This window comes from Pyxicephalus adspersus, chromosome 1 (genome assembly GCF_032062135.1).
Source record: "Pyxicephalus adspersus chromosome 1, UCB_Pads_2.0, whole genome shotgun sequence".
NCBI lineage: Eukaryota > Metazoa > Chordata > Amphibia > Anura > Pyxicephalidae > Pyxicephalus > Pyxicephalus adspersus.
The window spans coordinates 113,692,608-113,717,785 of NC_092858.1; the positions used below are offsets into that span (position 1 = coordinate 113,692,608).

At 35.7% G+C, this 25,178-nt stretch overlaps 1 protein-coding gene across 1 annotated transcript in view; it reads right to left on the minus strand.

Annotated features, from left to right (window-relative positions):
* The window catches only part of CACNA1S (calcium voltage-gated channel subunit alpha1 S), a 62,563-nt gene that overhangs the window by 25,769 nt on the left and 11,616 nt on the right, over window positions 1-25,178 (minus strand). The window contains 17 exon segments of the mRNA XM_072424352.1: window positions 307-376; window positions 3,538-3,631; window positions 6,809-6,923; window positions 7,641-7,761; window positions 10,616-10,823; window positions 11,776-12,001; window positions 15,290-15,450; window positions 15,554-15,635; window positions 15,712-15,860; window positions 17,189-17,292; window positions 17,937-18,142; window positions 19,004-19,156; window positions 19,253-19,389; window positions 19,751-19,890; window positions 20,401-20,506; window positions 22,441-22,649; window positions 23,257-23,378. Of these exon segments, the coding sequence (XP_072280453.1) occupies window positions 307-376; window positions 3,538-3,631; window positions 6,809-6,923; window positions 7,641-7,761; window positions 10,616-10,823; window positions 11,776-12,001; window positions 15,290-15,450; window positions 15,554-15,635; window positions 15,712-15,860; window positions 17,189-17,292; window positions 17,937-18,142; window positions 19,004-19,156; window positions 19,253-19,389; window positions 19,751-19,890; window positions 20,401-20,506; window positions 22,441-22,592 (2,224 nt within the window). The 5' untranslated portion in view covers window positions 22,593-22,649; window positions 23,257-23,378.

The window sequence follows — 25,178 nt, forward strand, 5'->3', positions numbered from 1 at the left end:
TACGGACTGTCTAGTTAACTAAAACAATCACATTGTATTTTGCTGCCTATTTGACAGTTGAATCATAACTGAAATCTTATAAATAACTTTTCAGAAATACACAGAAAAATATATTTAAAAATAGACAATAAAACTATATTTCTAACCACATTTAAATTTCTTTTTATTTTTTTACTTTTTTTAAATGTAGGTGGTTTTCAATTTTACAACAGATCTTTTTTTTTTTTATCTTAGTATATACAGTAACTTAGTATTTTTATATATATATACATTATTATACATATATATATTATACTTCTGCCTTACCTGGGAAATCTGCAGAAGGATAAGGATCCTTTATTTCATTCACATTAGACTCAAATTCATCTATCTTTAGCTGTAAGTAGACAGAAATGGATATGATTTTTTAAAAAGTAGAAATAATATCCATCAATATATTTATCAGTTCACTCTTGATTGTTATCTGACAGGTTTTCCGTCAAATTATTTTAGGCCAAGCATGTATTATAATTAATATATATATATATATATTTAGTACACCCTTGTGTATTTAAGAATTATTCATTTAGATGTAGGGTAGTTAATTAATTGTGCAAATTAAGTCATCTTACAGGATAAAACATATTTTTTGTGTTTGCTGAAAAAAAGTAAACTAACGCAGCTGCCACCTCTAAGTACTGGGAACGTGCATTAATTTTTTTTTGTGTGTTCTGAATAGAAAGTGTGTTTGAATATGTGGGGTAGTTCTGCATGTCAGCGGTTGCAATTAGGACCACAGAAGGCAGAAGATATTTTTACCTTAGATTATGGCTTTAGATATAATTACCTTAGATTATATGACTAAATTACACTGGTTAAAACACATAGGACCTGATTTATTAAATCTCTCCAAGCCTGGAGAGAATACACTTTCATCAGTGAAGCTGCGTGATCCAGCAAACCTGCAGTGGATTTTTTAAAGCCATTTACTATTTGCTAGCAAATGTTTTAAATCCTGGACTAAAGTGTATCCTCTCTAGCCTTGGAGAGCTTTAATAAATTAGGCCCATAGTAACATGGTCCCACTACCTCTTTTTTGTGAATCAAAAGTGTGGCAACAGCAGGGCTCCCATCTCTACACCCTGTGTTGGCCTTAATACTGTATAAGCAGAAAAATCTTGTTAACTAGGGATCTAGTCCTGGCGCTACATGCAAGTACATGTATATGTTTGCTTATCAATATAGCTAACAAACTAAAAACTTCAATGAGATTACCTTACTGTACCAGAGCACCAGAGCCCACCAGACACCAGTCCCCCAATCTAACGATAGATCTAACTATCTGATAGGTCAGGAACAGGGAATGGTCAGAAAGAGTAAATCGAACGAACACACAGCAGCAACAGATAAGCCCAGCTAAACGCTACAACGGGCACTAGTGACTGGGAGCAAGGAAGGCTATAAAATCCCAGCAGCCAAAGGCAGCGCAGGATTTAGTCAGCTCTGCACAGGCTCAGAGTGTGTGCTGGGGATGCCAAAAGAATACATCAGGCTTAATTTACGGTTCTCTATTAGCAGGTACAGCATCCAAACCACATGTCTAAATGTCTAACTGGGAAACAGATCCACAAATCAAGCTTGATCCTGAGATCTGGTGCAAAATAAGGGATAGCACAGCTGTGTTTCAGCTTGTATACATGGTGCTGGGAAGACCCATACCAAAAGACCCTAAGGTTGCTTTACTAAATGGTAAAATAGAACATTGTACATTTTCTCAGATCAACCTGTTACAGTTCATCTTTACTGCAGCTAAACAGGTGTTGGCTAAGGCTTGGAGTTCAGCTACCCCAATGGTGGCTCAAGTGAAATGGAAAATGTCCTGGTCTAACCATTGAGAAAATGTCTGCCATTCTGCACAACAAACATGATAAATTCCAGAGAATATGGGAACTGTGGATTACACACTATTTACCACCTGATTTTGATTGGTCCATGTTGGGTTAGCAGAACTCTTATTTAAATTACACAATTTGATATTTAATAATAATTATGTCTCACCAAAAATAATGCTTTACCAGTATATACTGAATATATGTATACCATATATGAGGTCATCCTAAAGGAATGCAGCATATCCTTTAACTGGCATCCTTATAAAGTAAAATGATGGTTTAAGGATGATGATTGGTCAGTAATGGTCAAGCACTGGTCATTGCCCCTGATTCATCAAGCAGAATCGGATTATCGGTCGCGCATTCGTATTCATTGAGCTTAACAGATCCTCCTTAATCGCGCAGCTGAAATCTAATCGCCTTAATTGGCAGATTCGCGCTCCCTATTGCTTATTATTGAGAAGGCAGGAATCTGGCTGGCAGTGAGGCGAGTGTACGCGCACACTCGAGTCCGGACCGCGGTAAACCGCGATCGATGGCCGCGCGTACTTTCGCGCTTCCAGCGAGCGCGGATTTTATTAATGAATCAGGGGCATTGTCTCAGTTTCCTGGATGGTTTAAAACACAGTGCCCCACCTAATTAAGTAGTCTTGACCAGAACTAAATGCATACAACATGTTTTTTGATCATTTGCCAAGCCATTAATTTGGGGGACTCCTTGGATGAATGCAACTCACTTCCGCAGCTAAGTATTTTGTGTTATATCTAACTCTTTGTTAATGCATTGTTTTATCAATCTGTCTTTATTATTAAATAGTATAATATTTAAATTTTACTTGCAAGTCTGTGTTATCTCTTTGTACACTTCAAATTTAATCTAATAAAATTTAATAATTTAATAAAAAATATTTACATAAACTGTCATAAATTATATCCGTGACATAACAGTCCATAATAATGATTTAAAACAAGGGTTTGCACCAAGCCATGCGAGAGAGAATTGCGCATTTGTAGAGTAGGTTGGAATACTGCAGTTTTCTTTGCCTCACCCCATCCGGACTCCTTCCTCCCCGCCCCCTCTGTAGGTTGTGTTCTTGTGTTTGTTAGTACCCCCCCATTGTCAGGTACCACCCAATATACCCCAAGTTATTTGCAGCAGACTGATGAACTTCTACCATAATGTAGCTTCTTTTGAATGTTGGGACATTAACTCCCAATATATATCCCTAATATTTTTATTTTTGAACATTGTATTTATGCAGTCTATGTACTTAAGTTCAACTGTTCTTTGTTTCATGTCTAACTATTAAATTGAAAATCAATAAAAACTTATTGAAACAGAAAATCCATCAGGCTGCATAGCTAAAGAGAAGCAGAGGTTGCTGATATTTCTTTATTCTCTGCTGCAAGTGACATTTCTGGACAAAATTGTAAATATAAGAAAATTCTTTTTTCCAGTAATTTTTTGAGAGGCACCATAACCACATTTTCATTTGCTTAATTGAAAAAACATTTTCCATTTTCTACCACTAGATGTCCCCATCAAAGCATAAATGAAAATTATTTTGTGAATTAAACTCTGAAGGAGCCCACACTTTGATATTTTTATAACTAAAATCAATTAGCCAGTAAATGGTGTCTAATGTTTACATCCCACATGCCTTACCTTGGCTGTAGTAGGTATTCCTTCACCTTTTGCTTTTTGTTCCAACTTCTTTGCTAACAACAGTTTTTCTTCCTCTGATTTATCTGGAAATGCTCTGAAAAAAAAGCAATTAAATTTAAATTGAAAATATACAATAAAGTGTAACTAAAGCCAAAACAACTTTTAAAAGTTGACATACAGTCGAAGTTTATGCTGTTTATAATTTGACTCTCTTGGTTCCTTTGTCTGCCCTACCCTTGCTCCCCTCATCATCATACAGAGAGCTGTACATAGCTTTCAGGTAATAGGAAGCTATGATAACACTCACATGCAATACTGGGCTTTCATTAAACAGGTCAACATGTTATTTTAATCAGATATAATTTTATGTAGGTTTTTGATGTAGATTTCAATTCTGTGTTCAGTTTTTCTCTAGCACGTTTAGTTTTTGTGATGCAACTAATTATATATTGTGTGAAATTCGTTAAAAAAGCCTTAACATATTACAACATGTAACAAGTTTTATTTTTTTAAGGTTAGAGACCGCACTAACTATGATTGATTTCATTTGTCATCTTGCCTAGAAGTTGCTATAATGATCCAGACAGTTTCTGTTACGTGTGTGGTTCATTCACAACGAAAGCACAACCTCGCCAAATTACCACAGAACTTAAAAATATATACAAATTATATTTCGGCTATCCACTTGGAGACCAGGATAATTCTTGGGCTCCACATGAAGATGAAGATTCAGAACCAGTGACCTTTACACAAGCAAAGCTGAATGATCTCGTTTGTGATCTAAATCTCTCCAAAGACAAAGCAGAACTTCTTGTTTCAAGGCTTAAACAGAAACACTTGCTTGCAAAGGGTGTAACTGTAACTCACTACAGAAAACAAAATCATAACTTGACAACGTTCTTCACTAGTGATGGCTCACTGTGCTATGGTCATAATATAAATGCAGTCTTTAACAGTTTGTCACAAGAGCATGTTACATCTGAATAGTGTATCTTCACTGATTCCTCTAAAAGAAGCTTGAAAGCAGTCTTACTGCATAATGGTAATTCCAAACCAAGTTTACCGATTGCCTCTTACTACTTGAAGCAATCGAGTATAAAACACACCAGTGGAACATCTGTGGGGATCTAAAGAGCATTGGCTTGCTGATGGGAACGCAAGGAGGATTTACAAAATGTTGCTGTTTCCTATGCCTGTGGGACAGCCGATCTACGGGAGACCATTATGTCAAGCGTTATTGGCTACCAAGAGATACCTATAAGCCCGTGAAAAAGCAGTGTCAACTTTCTGCCCCTGGTTGATCCACATAAAATTTTTGTGCCACCTCTCCACATCAAGTTGGGCTTGACGAAGAACCTTGTAAAGGCCATGGGTAAATCAAACTCCAAGTACCTTGTTGAGAAGGTTCCAAACATAAGCACTGCAAAAATGAAGGAAGGGATATTTATAGGGCCACAGATAAAGTATGTTTTGCAGGATGATGTTTTTAAACAATCTCTCTTAACAGCTGAGCTAGAAGCTTGGGATGCATTCAAGTGGCTGTGTGAAAATTTCCTGGGCAACCATAAGTCTCCTGCATACAAGAAAGGAGTTCAGAATCTGCTTGATTCATACCAGAAACTGGGTTGTCGCATGGCTTTTAAAATACATTTCTGGCACTCACATCTAGAATTCTTCCTGGAAAATCTTGGTATGGTGACTGATGAACAAGCAGAACGTTTTCACCAAGACATTCAGTTAATGGAGCAGCCTAGCCTAGCCAGTATTTCAGTCTGGCCTAACGCCCCCTATTTATTTATTGTTGCACCTGGCCTATTTGAATTGTAGCCTTATTGCGAGTTCCCGCGATATCATCATGTTCCCGCACAGTACCCCCAAATACTATATGCCTTAGGAGCAGAAGCAACACGCAGCTACCAGTCTCCGGAAGGTTGACCTCGAACGTCGTGTCTTCAACCACGAATGGACTGACAAATTATTCTTCGTCCAATGCAACAACAAAGCCCTGTGTTTAGTGTGCAACAACACCAACAGCACTTTCAAGCGTTGAATCTCAAGGGGCATTTTCATGCCAAGCACGCACACACGTACAGAGACTACACTGCACATGAGCAGAAGACTGAGGCTGCTTGCTTGCAGTCACGGTTGGAAAAAACCTTTCTCTGGACACCTTGTTTCTTCTGGCCAAGTGTGCCTTCTTGAACTCCTTAAATATCCTAGTAGTCCAAAAAGTTAGCCCCTCGGCTAGATAATGCTGGATGTCCTTCAGCCAGAAAAATGCAATGGGCTCTTTCTGACTTTAATGCACCTTCTAAGCTGCAGCTTCAAATGCACAATATAAAAAGCTGACTGTGTGGAGTGAAATCAGAGTAAGCAATTTTAGTAAGGGAGGAGACTATACAATTATACAAGAAAGAAAGGATTAAAGAAGGATTAAAATCTCTCCCAGGTTTCATTTCTGTCTTTGTGCTCTGATGATGGTCACTAAAGCTAAAGTTATCTGACATTCCAACATTGTAAGTTGTCATGAAAGAAGAAGGTAGGGGGAACTCTTCCAATAGGTACACTTGTTGCAGTGACAACTGTTTGGGAGGGAATTTCCTTTACTTTGATGAAATTTCTTATCACAGTCTGTTGTGTCTACCTATCAGGAAGTAAAGGTAATTTTCTCAGCAAATATTTACAAATATCTTTGGTAATTGGGCTGATAAAAAGATTTGAGCAAATGAAAGTATAATTTAAATTAGTTTAACCTGTTTATTTCAATTGCCTTTGACTGCCTAAATAAACAATTCTGTTACCTTGCTTGATTTGAGAAGTTAAAGCAGATATGGAGGCTGAATGCTGCAGGTTGCTATACAATGTTACTGTGTCTTTGGAATATGTCAGCTTGTTTCTCCCTACCAGAATTTGTGCATGCTTTCAATATCTGCCAGTTTCATTGCAAGTGATGCATACATGTCTGATGATCAAATTTCAACTCTGAGCTATCTCTAAGACATTTCATTCATGCACAGAAGATGCCAAGTGCTTAACAGTTTCTTGCCTGGAAAGTTTTCACCTATAATGACCAGAGCCTTTTAGAGATTCAAAAGTTGGTCTACAAAATCATGTGACAGCTGATCATGATATTTTGATCAGTTTTTTTATATCAGGTAAAAGCTGTACTATGTTCCAAATGTAGTTAGATTTTATCATTATTTTCTTCAAATAATCCAGTTCATAGTTTAATGTTTAAAAAAGGTTTATAACAAAAAATACACCTTCCCACCTTGCCAGTTTCTTGCGTTTCCGTTCTTCTGATTTCGCTTTCTGCGCAGAGGTAAGGTTTTCAGCCTCTGCAAGGTTATCAACAGCAATAGCAAGAAACACATTAAGTAGGATGTCTGTATTTTCCTCAGGTTAAGGGTATTATAAACATTGCCATATGATCACAAATATTAGAATGCAATGTACTTTGCTCTAATAAATGTACAATGCATTGTGAAATTTCAAGACATGTGTATGTAGATCAGAGTTTTCCCATTCTATTTATTAAAGGCTTTGTTTAACCTAAATTTTTTGTCCAACGTACTGGAACTATCTTTACAGTAGTTATTTCTTTTCTTGAGTTGGAGAGAGTACACCTAGAGAAGAATAGCTATTGAGCTATAGCTGTATCTAGGAACAGACCCCAGTCATCAGCACTTTACACCGTTTGTTTAAACCCAGCCAAGGATGTTCTGAGTATAATATATCAGCATAATCCTTCAAGTGAGTGGCGGTGATTTATGGCAGCACCTGCTACACAGTCATGTATTTTTTTTTTTTGCTTTACAGTTCCTGGAACCCTACTCACACAAGTTTTGGGACAATATTTCTATACCTTTGTCACAATGCTTTATGTATAATATTATAGTCATGGATTTAAAGCTAGAATTTGATGTGTTGAAAGACAATTTTATAAATAAGCAATGTTTTATGTATAATGAAAATGCATAAAACATACCTTGTCAGAACAAAAGAAACCATATAATCACATTTCTGGTGGCCTGCGTTTTGCTACATCTATAATCCTTGGCCACATTAATATTTTTATTTCAGCATAATGGGTAAAAGGATACAATTTCCACAAACGAATAAAAAGATAAAGTAAATGCAGACAGACATCCCAGGGAAGGATGGCCCACCATAAGCCATAATTCCGTTATACATTACTGAGTTCCAGTCCTCTCCAGTCAAGACCTATAGGTAAAACATTCACATTAAGGAATCAAGGTGTGATTACAGCTTAAATTAATTTAAGTATACAGACTGAAAAAACAAAATCATGTGATTGAAAAATATTTCACAACTGAGGAAGCTGCTTGGAAAGCAGTTAATGTATTTAACATTGCAGAACAATCCATAGAAATCTACTAACTACGATTAGTCATGTAAGGTCTAAACTGATACTCCCCTGACTATTGTGCATGTCATTGCCTTAGCCATATTTATAGGGCAATTGCACGAATAGTTTTAATACTGGTCATTTTTTTTATAATTGATGACAAAAGCTGTTTGATAATGGCACTAAATAAGTAATTAAGTAATAATTGTGGCCTTGTCCCTGTCACCCTGTACCCTGGTGGGGACCAAAAATGGATGTGGCAACACACATTGTACAGGGGGAATCCATTGTTGTCACTTTCAGGAAACCAATCTAGAACAATGATGTGTAGACAGCGGTGGAGCAATTACAGCAAGACTTTCTAGACCACAGTGGGCCACTAACAAAATGCTGAAAAAATGTGAAACCATGTTTTCTGGGAAAAAATACAATTGTTTATAATTCACAGGGCTTTATAAAACAAAATCATTTTAGAGTTAGAGTTTAGAGTTCTGCTGTAAGTGCTGTTTAAAAAGCAAATAAGGATTACCAAATGAGAGCTACTAAGTTTTGGATTATTATATTCATTATTCAATCTTGATACAATGCAAACAAAGACAGCCAAAAACATGGAATCCTGTTCTGATCGTAGCAACATCTGCACCAACTGGGCTAGGATCTGGCTATGAAGTACTTTGATAATAATAAACACCTCCAACCACATGAAGTGCAATTTTGGAACATTTATCTGTAACTCAAGCCACTTGTCCCCCTTTCTATGGAAAAAGGAAACAAAGGATCAACCAGTTTTGTAAGATACTTTGGTGGGAAACATTTGTTTTTTTTAATCTATTTTTCCTATTTATAAAGCACATGCAAAAGTTTTGTTCACCAATGGAAATGTGTCAGTTGGCTTACCTTCTATTTGCTAACAATTTCCTAGCCTAGTGCATTTTTTTGGTATTTCCTTGAAATACACTATATTTCAGAGGCATGTATGACTAGTATACCAATATACTTAAAACATTCATATGATATATCTATATATATGTTTAAGAGTCTAAATAGTGAAGTAATAAACTGTTTCAAACTTTTTAGGTGTGTTTTTGAACTTTTCAGCTGTGATTAAACTGTTTGCATATACTTCTCTTTTACCTTCCCTAACCAATACATACGTTAAGGGCATGGTGTCTTAGTGTGTTGTGAGGTCAAGCAGTTCATCACTGGTATGGTAGAGGAATTCAAAAGTAAACACTCCTTCTCCTACTACAAAGAATGGCATACAAATTTCAGTATCTATTATTTTTTGTTTAGGTCTCAAATACTAAGTAAAGGTTTACAATTTTACTGACTTGGTAAGTCACACTGGGTGCTTTCAAGCAGATTAAAGTCTTGCAGTTCATTGTTCTACAGGACATTTGTTCATTTATTTCTACGCAGACCTGCCATACAATGTTCTTACCACTGGGCAACCTATTTTATTAACTCAGCAATTTTACAGTCTTGTTCAAGTCTGTTTACTTTTCGTTTATTACAGTAGCTGGAGAATATATTATCTGTTGCCAGAGGTGCTAAAAAACTCTGCATATTCAACCAATTCTGCAAATAAATGCTGAAATGTTACAAAGTAGCTGATGCTGTCTTCTCAAGTTGCTGGCACTGACACTGGTATATAAATAGTACTTTTGAACAGATAAATAAGCAGACCAATATAGCTTTGTGCTTAACCATGCAAGAAGAAACTGCAGGGAGGCAAGAGTTGTCAATGAGGGCAGCTTCACACAGACATTGACAGCTGTTTCATGGATCAAACTGCATTTGATCAGTATGACTTATTTAAATAGTCAGAATTGAAATAAATGCATTGTGTGCATTTATTATTTAAGTCAATATAGACAGAAATCAGAAAGCACCTAAATGTAGAATTATGTTTGCTTTTCTTATTATCCTCAGAATTGTAAAATCAGTTATTGGAATCCTAAAAGCTAACTTTGGCCTTTTAAAATATCACATTTTGATTACATGGTTTTATTATTTCTTAATATTAACTGTTTCTGTAAGTAGTCAAGCCTCCCTGTAAGTGTTAACGCTTGTCCCAGCTCATTCCATAACCCAATGTAATCATTCTCTTCAGTGTAAAGCATAGTATTGTACCATGTTAGCCACGAATAATGAATGGTTATGGAAAGTCTGGGAGTACTCTTTATTTTTTAATTTGAGTTAATAAAAATACAAGGTTTCAATATGGCTTTATGTTCTTTCTTCAGGCTTTTTAAAGAATCATTTTAAACCCAAGTTCTACATTCGGTGTAAAGTAGTAGTGTAGAGAAGTACATAATTAGATGCAACCATAGTAATTCATTGTCAGTATTCGTTGCTCATGAAAATACAGCACTCACATGTAGCCACCAAAGTAAATGAATACTGCTGTCTGATCCCTATGCTGTTACAAATAGCAATATATTCCCAATTACCTACATCTTCTGATTTATTAGGCTATTGAACCTTAAAATTATTTCATTTGGTATAAAGTCTAATTATTTTTACAGCCAGCATTTCACCAACAGAGTTGGCATTTGCCCTTAGCTATTGTTTATTGATCTGGTACTAAAATAGACACAATTTATATCTCTATATGATGATGTTTCCTATTCAGCAGAGTCTACTTATTGTTCTAAACTGTTGTTTTAAGTTATTAAGGTTATCTAACAGATATTTGTCAGACGGTACCTGAAAGACAGTAATAAGGGCTTGAGGAAAAGTATCAAAGTTGCTCCTTCTGATTTTATCATCCTCAAAGTCAAACTTCCCACCAAACATTTGCATCCCAAGGAGAGCAAAAATAATCATAAAGAGGAAAAGTAGTAGTAGAAGTGATGCTATAGAGCGGACAGAGTTCAGCAAAGAAGCCACCAAGTTGTTTAGTGAAGTCCAGTATCTGAAACACAAAACAGCAAAAAGATAGGAATTAATACTATAACATGACCAAAAAAGTAAAAGCTTTGCAAATCTGAAATGACTGTATACTGATTTTGTTATAAAGGCTGCATAAGAAATATATTAAATTGCTTGCCCAAAGAAATACAAGCATATTGTACAAGCATATTTATTCAGTATAAAGCTAAACTTGTCATAGGAACATCAAGGATGTTGGCATTGCTGATTACCTGGTTAGCTATTTTGAGTCATTAAATTCTGCACTTGTTTTCAGATCAGACAGAAGGTCTCTTATGGCAGGTTTATTGAGATGTGTGTATGAAGGCTATCATTGACTATACTATATCATACGTTTTAATTTAGACACATAAAATGAAACAAGACAATTTGGTATTTGCATGCAATTAGTCCAATACAGGTTATAAAAAAACATATGTTACAACCTTCACCATTAAACAGTTTTTCCCAACCAGGGTTCCAATTTACCAAAGCCAATGTAAATAAACAATACAAAGCCGATACTAAAACCCATATTTATTTCTGCAGGGTAGTGTCTAAACACAGTTACAGTCTAATGTAAAGTTTCTCAACCAGGATACCATGGAATCATTGGATTCTTCCAGAGCATACTAGGGATTCCTTGAGTGATGAGCAGTTTATGACTCTCAGAACAGTTTATTAGATACCAATTATATTTTGGGCTATCTGTGAGAGTGGAATTCTTCCCACTAGTCAGCAATGTAGGAGGCATTATTCCCACTGACCACCACACTAATGAACTATGAGTTGTGGACATAATATTTATAGCAGGAGTTCCCTGAAAGATATTTCAAGGGGTTCACTCATAATAAAAGGTTAAGAAAAAATGGTCTAGTATGTGTGTTTGTGTGCACGTGTATGTCTATCCAAGGATTCTTCGGCTATATATCACATACATTCTACTGCCTGATTACCGTGTAATCTTGAATATTCGAAGTAGTCGTATGCAACGTAGGACAGATATTCCAAGAGGCGACATTATATCACTGGCCACCAGCATGATCTCAAGAAGTCCAGTACATACTACAAAGTAGTCAAACCGGTTGAAAAGTGACATAAAATATGACTGGAAACCAAGGGCATATATTTTTACAACCATCTCCATGGTAAAGAGAGCTAGCAACACCTGATTTGCAATATCTGCAAAGAGAGATACAATAATGTTTTTAATACATTTAGGTTGCAAAATGAGTAGCAAAGAAAATGAAGCAGAACTGACAATTCTATTTAAATTACTTTTCAAGTTGTGTCCAGATGAGGTTAGAAATTTTTACATACACTTATGGGGAAGTCTTTAGAACTTACTCTATACTTTCTGTACAGATACACATATAATATATATGCCCCCCTAATATTAAAACCAGCACCATTATTAGGCTTGAGAAATTTATAGAGAGGAAATAGGGTAGCTAGAGTGTGTGTCTCCTTTCTTACCACAGGAGGTCATCTGGAATTTGGCATGCTAAAGAGAGAGGGGGGGGGGGGGGGGGTGTGCAGCCCCCTTCCATTTAGCAAGACCAAATCCTTGTCTGCCCTCAATAATGACTCTTACGTCATCATCACAGAATGACCCCAATGTCTGTGGGTGGGGAGCTAATTGAACTTTGCAAGAATTTTCTATGAAATATCTAAACACCCATATAACTATGATAACTGTTTAAGTCTTACACAATTTGTAAACCACTCTGAAGTTTTTTGTGTCACCTGGCTGCAGATTGGACAAAAAAACATGCTCTCCCCCACTTGTAAGCAACTTACAATCTTCCCCTTTAGATGCCAGAGCCTAAAATATTTTTAGTTTTGTCAAAATAAAAATAGTTGAAACTGACTGTCCCAATGTGCTAATAGTATGATAGGTACTGTGCAGGGATATGCATAAAGTTACTATAATTATTGCAGTGTTTGCTCTGGACAGCTAGCAGTCTATAGATTTGGCAGCTGTATTTACATTCTTTTAAGGCTAAAAACTTTTTTTTAGCAAGTACAAAAAATACCTGTTGACCTAGCCAGAATTTCAAAATTCATGTAACCTTTTGAGAGCCTAACTGGATTCAGAAAACAATTTTATCTTTCCTTTTTAAACTACTAATCCTTACTATTGTTTGGCTGGCAACCGTGACTGTCCCCACAGATTCATTGGTGGAGTGAGTGTAGCCACCCAGGAACGAGAAATGTGTTCTATGCATGATTTCCAGATGAAAATTAGGGGGAAAAGTATGCAGACATCTTATCTAAGGACTGGAAGTTGCAATATACTTCTTGTTCTTCTTTCTTGTTTTAGAATTTAGATATACTTTAACAGATTACATTTCCAATAGCATAACCCCACCTAATACAAGTCTTTAGCTTCAGTGGGCACAGTGCATGAGTATGTATGCTAGTGGCAGGATCTGCTTCAGCACTGATTGCAATGTTATTGAATGGTCGCTGATACAGCCAACTTCAGTGATCATTCACTGAAACTTTAAAGAATTTACAAACTTTGACTTACAGCAGGTAAATTAACTCCACTCTTTCTCCCACTTCCTCTTGCCCCTTAAACCTTTTTTTTTAAATAATAAATGTATTACTATTTAGAGAGAAGGTTATTTTCACCAAAGGTGAACAATCACGAGGGGGCACACTGCGCGTGCGCGCAGAGCTGTGCACGCGCGGTACACAACCCGAACTAACCCATTTAAGGACGAGCCGAGGGTAGACCAGTCTTCCTTACCAGGCCCACCACTATACCACCACGTCAAAGTAAGTAACAAACCCTCTATGCTATTATCTTTAGCATGCATACATAACATAGGGAACGTTACTTCCCTGTAATAACCCATCAATATTTCAATAGTGCTTTCCAGCAAACAGAGTACTACATATCATGTGGACATTACTCCCCAGCTAACACACAGCTGTATATCTGATTAAATTTACCATCTTGTATTGGAGCACAAACCTTTTTTGCTTAGATATCAAAGCTCCTATATGTTAATGCTATGACCTTTATATTCAGTGTAAACTACCCACTAAGGTATTGTTACATTTTTTATCCTAAGTTCACTACAATATAACATAACTCACTCTAGTATTCCTCATTATAATATATATACTCCTATCATATAAATCTAGTGCTATCTACTGACTATTTTATTATATTAATAGTAAATTGTGTATAATCGTTTTAAAAACTACTTATACTATTATTGGGCAACTATAGCACTATCATATATATATTTTCAATTACCTTATCTACTGGATAATAACTAGTGTACCATGAATAGCACAACAATACAAATATCTATTTCTCCCCTAACACCAAGGAATCATCACCCAATTACTCTTAAAGGGCCTTACAAAGGATGTTCTATTCCTAACCATAGGACTAGCCCTTATTGTAAGTTAAATATCCCACAATATATACTACCAAACGAATAATGCTAATATTGTTAAAAACCTACATTAAACAATAATATTTCTGCTGTTCATCCCCTTTCCCCTCCCTCTTTTCATCCCTAGTTGCTTTTTCTAAGCACTACGGCCTTTATAACTGAATCATTTCACAAGTAGTATGAGTACAACTGGCCTCCACAGAAAAGATTTCAGCAATACTACCAAGTAAGCGCTATTAGCATCAATCTGATTACACTAAGACCATTATACTGTTATAAATATTTGATATCTGACCTCTATTATTACCTACAACTCATAAGGTCTCCCCAACAAACCCCTGAAGAAGCCTTATTAGGCCTTATTATGCGTTGGGTGGGAAACAAAACTATTGCTGTCTGAACAGGACCAAAACTACTTGCACTGTACGCTTACCTGTTACCTAGCTTAGTTTTCCTATGTTAGCACTAGCATAGGTCATCTCTGTCTAGTTTTAGAATATTTTCGACTGAAATAAAGTTTATTGTTTTATGAAAAAACACTCCGTGCCCTAAAAAAGCCTGTCTTTTCTCTATTCCTAAAACTCACCTTCCCTGTATTACTATTTAACCTTTGGTAACACTTATGTAAACCCTAATCTTAAAATAATCCACTTCTACCACCTCCTTTACTGTTGGTTTTCTTTTATGTATTTTTTTTTTTTTTTTGTTATATATATTCTTTTTTGCAGTGTCACTTTGCACAGTGTAACTTTGTAACTTTGTGATGCTTTGTAATGCCAATACCAAATAAAATATTTTTTTGCAAAACCCTTCTGCCAAAACAAAGCCTATTAAAAACTTTTTGTCTTAAGCAATGACAACATTAATACAAAATAAACAGGACCATAATTGAAATGTAAAATGTGCTGTTGTGTATAAGGAATATACAATAATGAGAAGTTACAAAGAATGAGAGTTTTAAGAACAAGAACAGTTATGAAAGTACTTATTAAAAGCTCTAAAACCTTTTGATTTGATATACCAGTATTTGCAGACAGATGAAAACGTTGCTCACCTTGAGCTCTTGTTAGAGATTCATGCTGATTGTGGTGCTCAGTTGCTATAATGACTGTGTTAAGAAGAATAATAATAATGACAAGCCAATAAAAGAAACGGGATTTCACAAGAGCTCGACTTTTTCGGCGAAGCAGTCTATGCCATTGGCGCCACTGACGGCTAAGGAAAAGAAATCATAGGTGATACAGGTGAAGCTTGCATTGCATGATAACATGACTTAGTTTCAAACTTTTTCAATTGTTTTAAATATGTGGTCACTTACAAAAAAGCTATACATTTGTTGATCCCCTCTATTTCATAGAGGCTGTCAGTTTCTGAACCACCTTCCTCCAACTGTGAGAACCCTAAAATAAAGAATATACATTTAACATATTAGCAATAAATTAGCTATTCCAAAAATGCTTACTGACCAACTCTCACCATCTCCTGGTTCCATGTCTGGATCCATAACCTCTGCATGTGTAATCCAGTCCAAATAACCACGCAAGTCCTCATCCATTGCCTGCTGTTCTCTTAGTTTCTGGAATGCACCTCTTGATTTGGCTTTTTCACGCTCCTTGGTAAACTCACTATAGAGAATCCACAAGATTAGGCATAACAACTTTATCTTCTTTAACAGCACTATGGTACCCTATATGTCACAGGGTAGAATAGTTATTCTATTCTAAAACAGTTATTTTATTTTTCTAACACACTTTCTGATTCTTCCAGGATTTTAAATGTCTATCAGCATTTTTTTTGATCAGTTTGTCAAAGTTTCAAATTCACATTTTGTTTATAATTTTCTATCACGGAAGACTAACTATAAAACCCATCCACAAGGACAGATTTTATATGTATATTTAATTTTTCAGACTTACGTTTTAGACCTATGAATATATGTGTCAATACCTTTGTCATTATGTGTGAAATTAAAAATTATCACACAAAAAAAGAAAAAAAAAAAACAAATTAGAAACATTAGAAACATTCAATTCATTTTACAGGCTTCCTGTAGTTGCTTTTGGCAATATAGAACAGAACAAGTCTGGGCAAAAATTACATGTAACTCGGTTGTTAGCATTGTATCTATTTGTGGAAACTATAACAAGCTGTTACACTGATCACTGTAAAATGAGTAGATGTCATTGGCTCCTTTTTGTATGTTGGAATGCCAACTGTCAAACTCGGCCCCCACTATCCCCAGGATAGTACACAGGAGCTTTTACAGTGTGGTGGTATAGTGTAGAACTACCAAGGCATGTCCCATAGGCCTAATAGGGCATATGATGTACATTTTCAGTCCATTAGTTATTAAAATAAATTAATAACATTTACATAGACCTGTAGGATAAATGCCAACATTCTCAGAGAACATTGTTAAGTTAAAAGGCAATTTGTCATGAATTAATAAATGCTGCATATAAGCACTAGATATTTTAGATCAGATCTCTGGCTACTAAAAATATTGCTGATGTTTCACATTCATCACTAAACACTTCTAAAATTGTTAATGTTTTCAATGAGTCAGACCCAGTTTTGTAAGCTTGAAGTGAAATCAGCAAAGTGACGGGTAAGTAATAATTTACTTTGGCCAGAAACATAGGTGGTAACTGCTATATCTGGACCCCATGAATTCATAGTTCGACCATTGTTGCATACTGTAACACCTGCACTTAAACTACATAATAACATAAAAGACATCTCTCCTTTTGTGTGGTAATTCCCCCAATTCCTAGATTATAAGCTCTTCGGGGCAGGGTTCTCTCCATCTGTGCCACTGTCTGTATTTGTCTATCATTTGCAACCCCTATTAATGTACAGCGCTGCATAATATGTTGGTGCTATATAAATCCTGTTTAAAAATAATAATATTAATAATAACATCTCAAAAACTGGAAGATAAAGAATACTATACCCGCTCAGGACACCGAGCACTAAATTAAGCACAAAGAAGGATCCCAGAAGGATAAGACTGACAAAGTAAATCCAGGGCCACTCATTGCCAATAGCATCATTAACCTTTAAAAGACAAATACAAACAAGAAATATTTGTGTGTTTATATGAAAAGAAAAGCCCACTGTTCCCTTGTAGTTGCACAGTGCCCAAAATAAGTTCAAAACAGTGAAAATATAGTTTAGGTTTAGCTAAAACTTTGTTTTCTATTTTTTAATTAAAACTTAGAATACCTGCAAAGTATTTATTGCGGTCACCTGAGTCACCACTAGATAAAATTTCTGACGCTATTCGTCCTGGTAAGCTACATTACCTAAACAGATGGTGATGGGATATCCAACATTTTACAGTTGTCACCAAAAGAAGAGGTAAGAGATAAGATTATGATCCCTTCAGATTATGCCAAAGATTTGGTTTTGAAGAGGAAACAGAGGCACACTTAATTTCAATATCCTTAAGTTACTAAAATCTTTCTGAATATATTTATAAATATATTTTAATGTTGTGCTTGAGAAATATCTTTTCAACCATTGTCTAGTCCATAAATAACAATTACAATAAAATTAATTTCAGTGCTTAGACTTTCCAGTTTACAAAACTTTCTGATCTACGCAATTGTTGTATCATTGCACTGAACTTAATGTCAAGACAAACATATTATTTAGTCATGTCAAATATATAAATATAAAGCGGGTTTTACAATACTCACCCAGTAAAGTACTTCTGTCCATCCTTCCATAGTTATGCATTGGTATACAGTCAACATGGCAAAGCCAAAATTGTCAAAATGAGTAATGCCATTATTGGGCCCAGGCCACCATCCCCTACACTCTGTTCCATTTATCGAGCACTGACGGCCTTGGCCTGTACTACTGCATGGGGCAGGTTCCTCATTTTCCACTGTGGCTATTATATCTGGGAAAAGAAGCCATGTTTAAGAAAATTGTTTCTACCAAATCAGCTTTTCACACATAATAAATCCAATACTCTTTGTTTTGACTTGAACCATGTGGGGAAGCGCTGTATACTTTGTCAGGTATCTGTATCCACTCCATTGTTGGGTCACACACAAACACATTGTAAGGAAAAGGTTTCGTGCTTTTTCTAATGCTTTTCCAAATGCTTTTGTTTATGTCACACTAATGTAGCACCACCCCAGAGGAAGCCCAAGGTGGGCGAATTACGCCAGTTAACAAGGCTGCGTAGAAACTACTGCACCTCATGTATACTCTGCATATACTGCTCAGATGAATGCTCATCTTTTGATGGGAAAAAGGACTCTCTCACTAACTAGATGATTTCTGTCTAGTCAAAAAGGTACAACACCTCCAGGTATGAGGTAGTACCAAATATTGAATGTTAATACAAATTGTATATTGACACAGTTCTGTCTTTGAAAAATGTATGTGGAATATAATTTTTTTGCCGAAAAACCCTGTCTGTTTGCTGATATTTGCTCATGTTTGAAATTCCTAATTATTCCAATAGGCCAGTCTATACCAGAATGCCCAGCAAATGCCCCAATAATGCTTAAAAATGTTTATAAATGCTCCAGACGTCTCTATTAAAATGAATAGGGTGTTTATAGGCATTTTGGGACATTTTCAAACATTTGAGAGTATTTTGCAGATGTTTTTGGCAGTTTATGAGTGTTGTTTTCTTATTCTACACCTTCTCTGCCACAAATCTTACTCATATAGGCACACAGTAAGCATTAAGCATGTTTACAAACGTTTAAAATTATTGTAAGTGTATACTTAGTCTTAGTATTCTTACCTGTGTTTTTGAAATAACAGGTCTTGTGCATCTTCCCAGAAAACAGCTCAAGTCCAACAATTGCATATATAATAATCATAAAAAGCACCAGAAGAGCTATGTGCAGAAGGGGTACCATTGCCTTAATGATGGAATTAAGTACCACTTGAAGGCCTGAGGAAGAAACACAAGATTATTGGTTGTACACAATGTGAGGATGGTGTAATTTTTTTCGATATGCAATAGGGTAATTGTTAAATTTAAACCTACTGGGTACCCCAGAGACTAGACGCAGGGGCCTTAGGACACGAAATGCTCTCAGAGCCTTCACATTAAATCCAGAACTTTTTCCTGGGGCGGGTATGCCCTGAAGCTTGTTAATCTGTTCCAGGACCACACTGAAGACTCTGCAATGTAAAAGTTATTAAATACAGATAGGGAGCTACAAATACCAGAAATAATATTAGTATAATGTGGTAAATGTTCATGGAAAATTTGTAAATGCTTACTAATAAGTTTTGGATTGTTTAAACCCAACTAACCATTCTCGGGGTACTTTTTTAAGTTCATTGTTATTTATTTGTTTTTATTATTTTATTATTATGCATTGATATCACACCCAGCAACCTACTCTGTGCTGTTTGCTACATTTTGGCGGAGTTTGGCGGAACAACCAAAGTGGCCTCAGAAAACTTTACAAAACAACAACGTCAAAAGTTTTAGCAAGTTCCAAGGTCTTAACAGTTTTTATGCTTTGCATATCCTTACCCTACAGAAACAATGGTAAAATCTAAAATATTCCAGCCATTCCGAAGGTAAGCATCGGTATGTAATATGAATCCATAGGCCACTATCTTCAGAAATGCTTCAATAGTAAATATAAACAGGAAGATGTATTCAACCTTCTCCTGTAAAATGAGAACAATAAATAAACGCCATCAGTATTCAAACATTTGAAGTAACATAAACCTTAATTGATGTGATTGATAAAAATAGTTTTACTGAAGCAAACATAGATTCACTCTATTCACTAAATGAAGCTAAACAAAGACTATGCTAATTTTACATTTTCTACATTAGTACATTAACTTCAATGATTGTATATCTTCTATGTATAGTACACTGATCTTTTAGAATTAAATGAATGAATATTGCAATGTGTTGTCAGTTTATGGTAAGCAAATGCAACATTTGGCCAGATTACATTGAGCTTAGCTGCTCAAGAATAATAGTAACCACCTATCCTGCAGCTAAAAGGCAGTAAAAGTGAGAACACTGGTCCTTTGTATGATCATGAAGGATAAAATAACTAAATAGTACTTTATCCAAACTACTCACTATTGTTTACCATATTATTTCATGTTTAAATTGAGTTTTCCAGATATGTTAAACAGAAATGAGAAAGTAAGTGTTGTTACCAAGACAGAGTTGGTAGAGTTGGTGTCATCCTCTGGCATGGGCAAGTAGATTGCTAAAGCCACACAATTGGCAAAAATGGTAAGAAGAATAATCATCTCAAAAGGTCTGATATTGAAGTGTCAAAGGAAAAAAATGATGAATTATTGTAGCCATTAAAGATAAACACAATATAGTATACCATTTAGTCATTTCGCCTAGCATTTGGATTATTATCTAGCACAATAAAACAAATTAATTTTGTGCACGTGCATAATGAAATAAATTTTTCAACATCTATTGTAAAGGCCTGTGAGTCCATCAGAACTATACAAATGCATAGTAATAATCAAACTCCCCTATAAAGGACAGCTGGCACCACTTGCATTACTAGTACATTTTATTTAATAAACAGTCCTAATAATAGTTCCTAAATTCTGTCTTATTAGCTTATAAAATAGCCTCTTTAGTCTTTCAGATGTTGGAATGATTTGTATTCTAACTAAATTACAACAGCATCCTGAAATCCCATTGGGAGAGTAACTAAACGGTATTGTAGTTACTGCTGTTTGGGCACAGTTAAAAGGCTTCACCTATTTCAGCAAGTAAGTGAAAATTCCCATGCAAGGTGACCAGTATACTGGCCCTGATTTATTAAAGCTCTCCAAGGCTGGAGAGGTTAAACTTTCATCAGTGAAGCTGGGTGATCTAGCAAACCTGGAATGGATTTCCTAAAAGTCATCAGCAATTTGTTAACAAATGTTTTCAATCCTGGACCAGATCCATTCCAGGTTTTCTGGATTACCCAGCTTCACTTATGAAAGTGTATCTTCTCCAGCCTTGGAAAGCTTTAAATAAACCAGGGCCACTTTGTTTGATATATCAACCCCAACATCTAGGAATGCCTCCCCACTTGAAAATTTTGTGTTTGCCCCTGCCTAACCTTCAGGGGCCAGGTAAAGTCCATCCATAAAGCATCCATAATAGTCATCCTATTTTAAAAAATCCCTATTGACTCCTATTCAGTTTTCTAAAATTATATATGTCCTCAACTAGACATAAAGTTTCTAAACTAGGAGGCATGTAGTGAACCAATGTTTACATATCAAATAGGATCATACTAGTATTAGTAATTCTTGTCTCATTTTCTGACGTGTTTCGCTCAATAGCTTCCTCAAGGGATTAAGAGACTCAAGTTGATGGTTAAGAACTGTTGATCATACAAAAATGATGTGTACGATAGGAGTATACACACGGGGTCGTTCAGTGTAGAGATATGAGGTGGAAAGGAATATTTCCAATCTGTGTAATTTATTTCTATGATGGGTTAAACTATATTAGTTTTTAGTTGGTAAATTGGAAGTCCCTCTTGAATTGGTGTAAAAAGACCCCCAAGAACTAAAAAGAAAATCTTTGGCTCCCAATTTTGAAGGTAGTAGGTTTTTTGGAAGGAATGTGTTCACAGATTCAAAGTGAAGTAGATTCAGGCCAATATTGGAACACCCATATTGATATATTCAAAAGGAGGGAGTGAGTGAGAACTCAAAGCAATTTCCTTTGTAAATTATGTTAATCTTTTTACAGTTGGTGGGAAGTGGGAAAGACGGGATACTAGCAGCCAGCCTCAAGGAAGCTATTGAGTGAAACACGTCAGTAGTTGAGACAAGAATTACAAATACTAGTATGATCCAATGTGATATGTATAAATTGGTTCACTATATGTTTCCTAGTTTAGAAACTTTATGTCTAGTTAAGGACATGATACAAATCTATATGAAGTAAAATGTTGGTAAAATCTTGGTTGCTAAAAAAGCTGTCTCTTTTCTCCTTTCTCTCAATAATTGAAACAAGGCTTGGCAAGCATTTTTAATTTGTACAATAAGAGATCCCCTTTTGGTATATAACGCTTCTTTTAATTATTTAGACAGCCCATTTCACTTCAGTTTCTAAGTTATATTATGTGTATGGTCAACTTTAGAAAACCAAAAAAAATGTATTATACCTCCTAGGTGCATAGGTTGTAATAATAACACTATTCTAAAAAATTACACAGCAAAGGATACTTCCATTCTACAATGTTTATGCATGTTTTCCTAAATGGGTTTTGAAGTCCGAGGCAGAATAATGCCCGAGGAGGACGTGGGGATGGTGGCACTAAGGGTTTCTTCTTTTTCTTCTGTGTGCCCTCCTCGGCTGCTGGTCCTCTTGCATCCATCTTTCCTTTGAAAGGGTGCTGTGTTGCTTAGGTTTATGTTCTTTATTTAGTCAGATACTATTATGCACACAAAGAATGGCATTATTTATTGTGAAAGCTGATCAATTTAAGTCAAACAAAAACACAAAACACACACATGTACAGTATATAAGATGAATTCCAGTTAAATACAAAATACATTTTTGAGTACAGTTATATCTAAATAATACATTATTTTGAAATAACGTTTGTGTAATCACCCTAGTTTGACTGGGGATGGGATTGGCATTAGCATTAGGTGCCATTTGGTACTTTGCATGCTCATGTGTTTATATGCAGCGTGTTGTAGACTGCAGCAGAGGAAACAGAAGAGTTAACTGCTGCTTTTCTAGCTTTTCAGCCTTATTACATATTTGGTTAAGCTTAATTGCTTATATTCCATAGAGAAAAGTCATGTCATCAGCCTGACTGAACATTCAGGTAGTAATATGTAGATCTCATGACTGGATCATCAGAAAGACAAATCCTTTGCCAGGTACAACAGCTTCAAAATTTAAATTTAAACTGTAGAACTGTTTAATTGTCTGAGACATAGATTTAAAGTGGAACAAAATAAAAAAAAAAAACTTAAAGCAGGCAGGTGACAGAGATGGGTGATGTCCACTCTACAGTAAAACGAACTTACCTGCTCGCTTGCACTCTTTTCATTAAGGTACATTGAGTTGCCAACGAGCAGGAGATCTGTTAATCTAGCCTGGCCAATCAAGCTGGATGAAGATCCCGAACCTGGAAGAGGATAAGAAGAAGCTGTCGGCAAAGGAATAAGGACAGATGAGTTTATTTTTTTTAAAAATGTGATCAAGCAGGTATGTCTATTTTATTGCAAAATTCACATTTTCCCTTCTACAATAAAGGATTTACCTGCTTGCATTTTTTTTTCTTAACATTTAACATACAGGCATACAAAATATTTCTTTCTTTTGGATGGGTCAATCACCTTGGGACTTTAACGGCATTGTGAATACAACATTCAACATTAAAAACAATTAAATAATTTATTCAGAAAAAAAACATTAAATTTCATTCCATAAAATCAATATGATGTTCAGTCAAGTCGGTCTATTAATTTGTAGATAGGCTTTTAGGTTCAACGCGTTTCTCGGACCTGAGTCTGCTTCTTCAAGAACAAATAAAGCCTATAATTATAAATATATTTGATGTAGTATCCTACATAGATTTACTCATTTTGACAGATTTTTACATATTTTTTAAAAACTTACTTCTATCTTCACACTTTTCTTTCTCTGCAATAGCACAGCGACCAAAAGCAGTGAACACTTTCTCTTTCCAGTTGTTAAAGTATGCAGTACCAGCTTAGAAAAACTCTAGTAAACAACTATCAAAAACTTCAGTCATCCATAATATATTGATTGCTCCATTTCTCAGGACGTTTAATAGCTTCTTACCTTAAATATATATGATATATTCACCTATTTCCAACCAAATCACCCATGCACATATAGGTTCATCTGTTCCTATATATGTCCATTGAATGTGTAACTTCCTGCCACCACTCAAATATCCACTAAATCACCATATTCAAATCACTAATAACTATAAATATGATTTAGATCTCACCTTAGGAGGGTGTCAGTGTAGCGCTTTATTCCCAATCCAATATATGAAATATCACCTAATTATGCACAGAGAAATAAAAAATCACATAATACACTAGCAACCACGTCACATAGCAAGGATCCCCCAACGCACAGCTCAAAGGAGTCCCTATCTGGAGACACCAGTGAGACAACAAGCACAAATCACTAACCATGGAGTCACTGGCCCTCCTCAGATATCAACCACTTCTGACGAGGAGACTACACAAGATAATTCAACCCCATCTCACTATGAACCTCTCAATCCTTTTTTAGGTCAAGGACCTCAATGCAACTCGCCCAATCCTCATATAGTATAGGCACAATGGAAAATTTTGTTTACAAAAAAACATCGAAAGCAAGCAATTAAATGTAATCAACTTATCGGACATCGATTTATCAGTGGAGGAACTAGAGGTACTAAAATTTTGCCCCACAGAAAGGATGAATAAGTTTGAATGCATAAAGTACCTAAACCTTTTTTTACTAAAACTATTCTCTAAAGTATTATATGACAGAGAAAAACCAGAGAAAGTTATTATTATTATTATTAATAATAATAAACAGGATTTATATAGCGCCAACATATTACGCAGCGCTGTACATTAAATAGGGATTGCAAATGACAGACTAATACAGACATACAGGAGGAGAGGACCCTGCCCCGAAGAGCTTACAATCTAGTAGGTGGGGGAATTTCACACACAATAGGATGGGCGATATGTAGTGGTGGGAAGTAATGAGGGTTTAGCAGACAGAAGAAGATGGGTAGGCAAGTTTGAAAAAATGAGTTTTGAGCGCTCTTTTAAATGAGCAGAAAGTAGGAGCAAGCCGAATAGGGCGAGGAAGACCATTCCAGAGAGTTGGAGCAGCTCTAGAGAAGTCTTGTAACCGTGCGTGTGATGAGGTTATGAGTGAGGAAGTCATTAGTAGATCATTGGAGGAGCGGAGG